The 2,500-nt window shown below is 81.8% G+C and overlaps 1 protein-coding gene and 1 non-coding gene across 2 annotated transcripts in view; one reads left to right on the top strand and one right to left on the bottom strand.

Moving 5' to 3' along the window:
* Window positions 1-662: 662 nt before the first annotated feature.
* Window positions 663-815, bottom strand: LOC135408690 (5.8S ribosomal RNA). The gene has a single exon (XR_010427779.1). It is a non-coding gene; the product is annotated as a 5.8S ribosomal RNA (ribosomal RNA).
* Window positions 816-2,310: 1,495 nt separating this feature from the next.
* LOC135408665 (collagen alpha-1(II) chain-like) overlaps window positions 2,311-2,500 on the top strand; it is a 5,785-nt gene continuing 5,595 nt past the window's right edge. The window contains exon 1 of the mRNA XM_064643717.1: window positions 2,311-2,500. This exon is cut by the window's right edge and continues 688 nt beyond it. Coding sequence (XP_064499787.1) covers window positions 2,311-2,500 — 190 coding nt within the window.

Genomic DNA, 2,500 nt, shown 5'->3' on the forward strand with positions numbered 1-2,500 from the left:
CCGCCGAGCCGCGGGGGCTCGGGGAGGGAGGGAGGCGGAGAGGGAGAGGCGCGGGGGGGAAGAGGCACCCGCCGGCACGCCGGCCGGCGACAGCCCCGGCCCGGAGGCGAGACCGGAGAAGAGGAGTCGGCAGAGACGGCCCGGGCCGGCGCGGCGGCCGCCGCGGGGAGAGAAAAGCGGCGCGCTCGCCGAGGGCGCGGCCGACGAGGGGGGGAGGGAGGGAGGCGGGGGTGACCCCCGCCCCCGGCGCTCACGCCCCGCACGCGCGCGGCAGCACGGCACGGTACCCGCGCGGTACCCACCCGCAGACAGCCGCCCGCGCGGGGGGGAGACCGGGGGCGAGGCCCGCGCCTCGCCTCCCCTTTTCCCTCGCTGCCCTGCGCGCCCTTTCGCTCGCGCGCGCCCTCTCTCCCCGACCGCCGCGCGCCGGGACCCGCCGACGCTCCGACGTCGCCGCCGACGCCGAAGCCCGGCGGCGGGTCCCGCGCCGGGACGAACTCCGCCCCAGCGGCTCGCTCCGAGAGCGGGGAGCTACGGAGCGCTCCCCGAGTCTGCATTTAGGGGGACGAAGGCCCCCCCCGCCCGGACGGGCGGGCGGGCCTGCGAGGCGCCCCAGCCGCGCCGCCGGGGAACGCGCCCCCGGCCGGCGATTGATCGTCAAGCGACGCTCAGACAGGCGTAGCCCCGGGAGGAACCCGGGGCCGCAAGTGCGTTCGAAGTGTCGATGATCAATGTGTCCTGCAATTCACATTAATTCTCGCAGCTAGCTGCGTTCTTCATCGACGCACGAGCCGAGTGATCCACCGCTAAGAGTTGTCTGACTTTCGGCACCGCCCCGCGCGCGCGGAGGGGCCGGGACCGCCCGCGTCGAGCGGCCCCTCGTTCGGCGAGGACGTCGCGCCTCGCTTGACCGCACCGTCACATAACGCGCACGAGCGAAGGAGAGGCGGGGGGAAACCCCGCCGGGCTCCCGAGGACGACGGCAGAGGCGGGGAGCCCGCGCTCCCGGCCGAATCCCCCCCTGCGGCGATCGACGGCGCCGCGGGGGAGAAACGCGCCTCGCGCCGCCTCGAGAGGCGGCCCAGGCGCCCGGGCTCGGCCCGGCCTCCGCGCGGAGAGCGGCGGCGCGCGCCGGACCGCGCGCCGCCCGTCCTCCCGGCCCCGCCGGGAACGACGCGCCCGCGGCGCGGGGCGCGACCCTCGGGCCGCGCTCGCCGCTCCTCTCTCGCCTTCGCGGCCGCCCGACGCCGCCCCCTCGGGGCCGCGGGCAAAGGCCGCCGCCTCGCCGGCGGACCGCCGCGCCGCCCGGACGAGCTAGGCGGACGGCTCCGCCGCCTCCGCCGCCGGCCGGGCGGGTCGGCGCCGGCGACTCGAGCCGGCGTCGGCAGCGCCCGAGGCCGGCCGGACGACGGCCCGCCGCCGCCGCTGGCGCGGAGGCCCTGCCGGCACCGCCGCCGCCGCTCGGCGCCCTCGACCCCCTTTCGGCGGCCGCGCGCCCGGCGGAAGGCGGGCGGCGCTCGGCCGGGGGGGACGGGGCCCCCTCGGCCGCCGCCGCGCCGCTTCGCCGCGGACGCGCGGCCCCCGGCCGGGGCGACGGGCGAGCGACGGGCGGGGCCCGGCACGGCGCTACCGCCGACAGCGGCGGGCGACTCCCGGCCGACCGTCCCGCTCGGGGGACACGCGCCGAGCGGCGACGCCACCGCTCGGAAGCCGGCGCGCTCCCCGGACGGCCTGCGGGGACGGGGACGCCGCCCACCGGCGCTCGCCCGAGCGGGCGGGCGGGCGCGCGGCTCGGCGGCGGCCTCCTGCCGCCGCCTCGGGGGGGAGGCCGACGGCCGCGAGACGAGAAAGGAGGGCGGCGGGCCCGGCGGCCGCCACCCGCGCCGCCCTCGGCGGAGGGCACGCGCCCTCCGCCGCGGCGGCGGTCGCCCCCGGCGGGGGGGGCGGGCGGGACGGCGCGCGGCCCACCGCGCGCCGCCGCCGTCTTCTCCGCCGAGACCGGACCGCGGAGCGGGGGGGGCAGGGGACCCCGCCCCGGCACGGCCGCCCGCGCGGCGGGCGGGGACGAGCGCGGTTGGCGGACGCGGCCACCACCGCAGGGGATCGGCGGGAGTAGGCTCCCCACCCCTCAGTGGCACCGCGCCGCCGCCCGGCCGCCACCGCCCGGCCGCCGGCGTCCGGCCGCCCGAGTCTTTAAACCTCCGCCCGGCTCTCCCGGCGGCGGCTCTCGACCCCCGGCGGGGGGGCCTCGCCGGCCGCCCGGGCGCCGAGCGCTAGGTACCTGGCCCTGGGGCGAGGGAAACGACCTGCATGGCCCCGCGGGGGTGCCTCCCCCGCTGCCGCCCTCGGGGGAGCGTCCGCCCGCGGGGGCGCGCCCGACGTCCGCCACCACCACCGCCGCCTCCTGGCTCGGGGACCGGGGTTTCCCTCAGTAGCCCGGCACCGCCCCCGAGAGGACGCCTGCGGCTCGGACCGCCCCGCCGGCGCGGGGACGGCCGAC

This window comes from Pseudopipra pipra, unplaced genomic scaffold (genome assembly GCF_036250125.1).
Source record: "Pseudopipra pipra isolate bDixPip1 unplaced genomic scaffold, bDixPip1.hap1 HAP1_SCAFFOLD_56, whole genome shotgun sequence".
NCBI classification, from domain to species: Eukaryota; Metazoa; Chordata; class Aves; order Passeriformes; family Pipridae; genus Pseudopipra; species Pseudopipra pipra.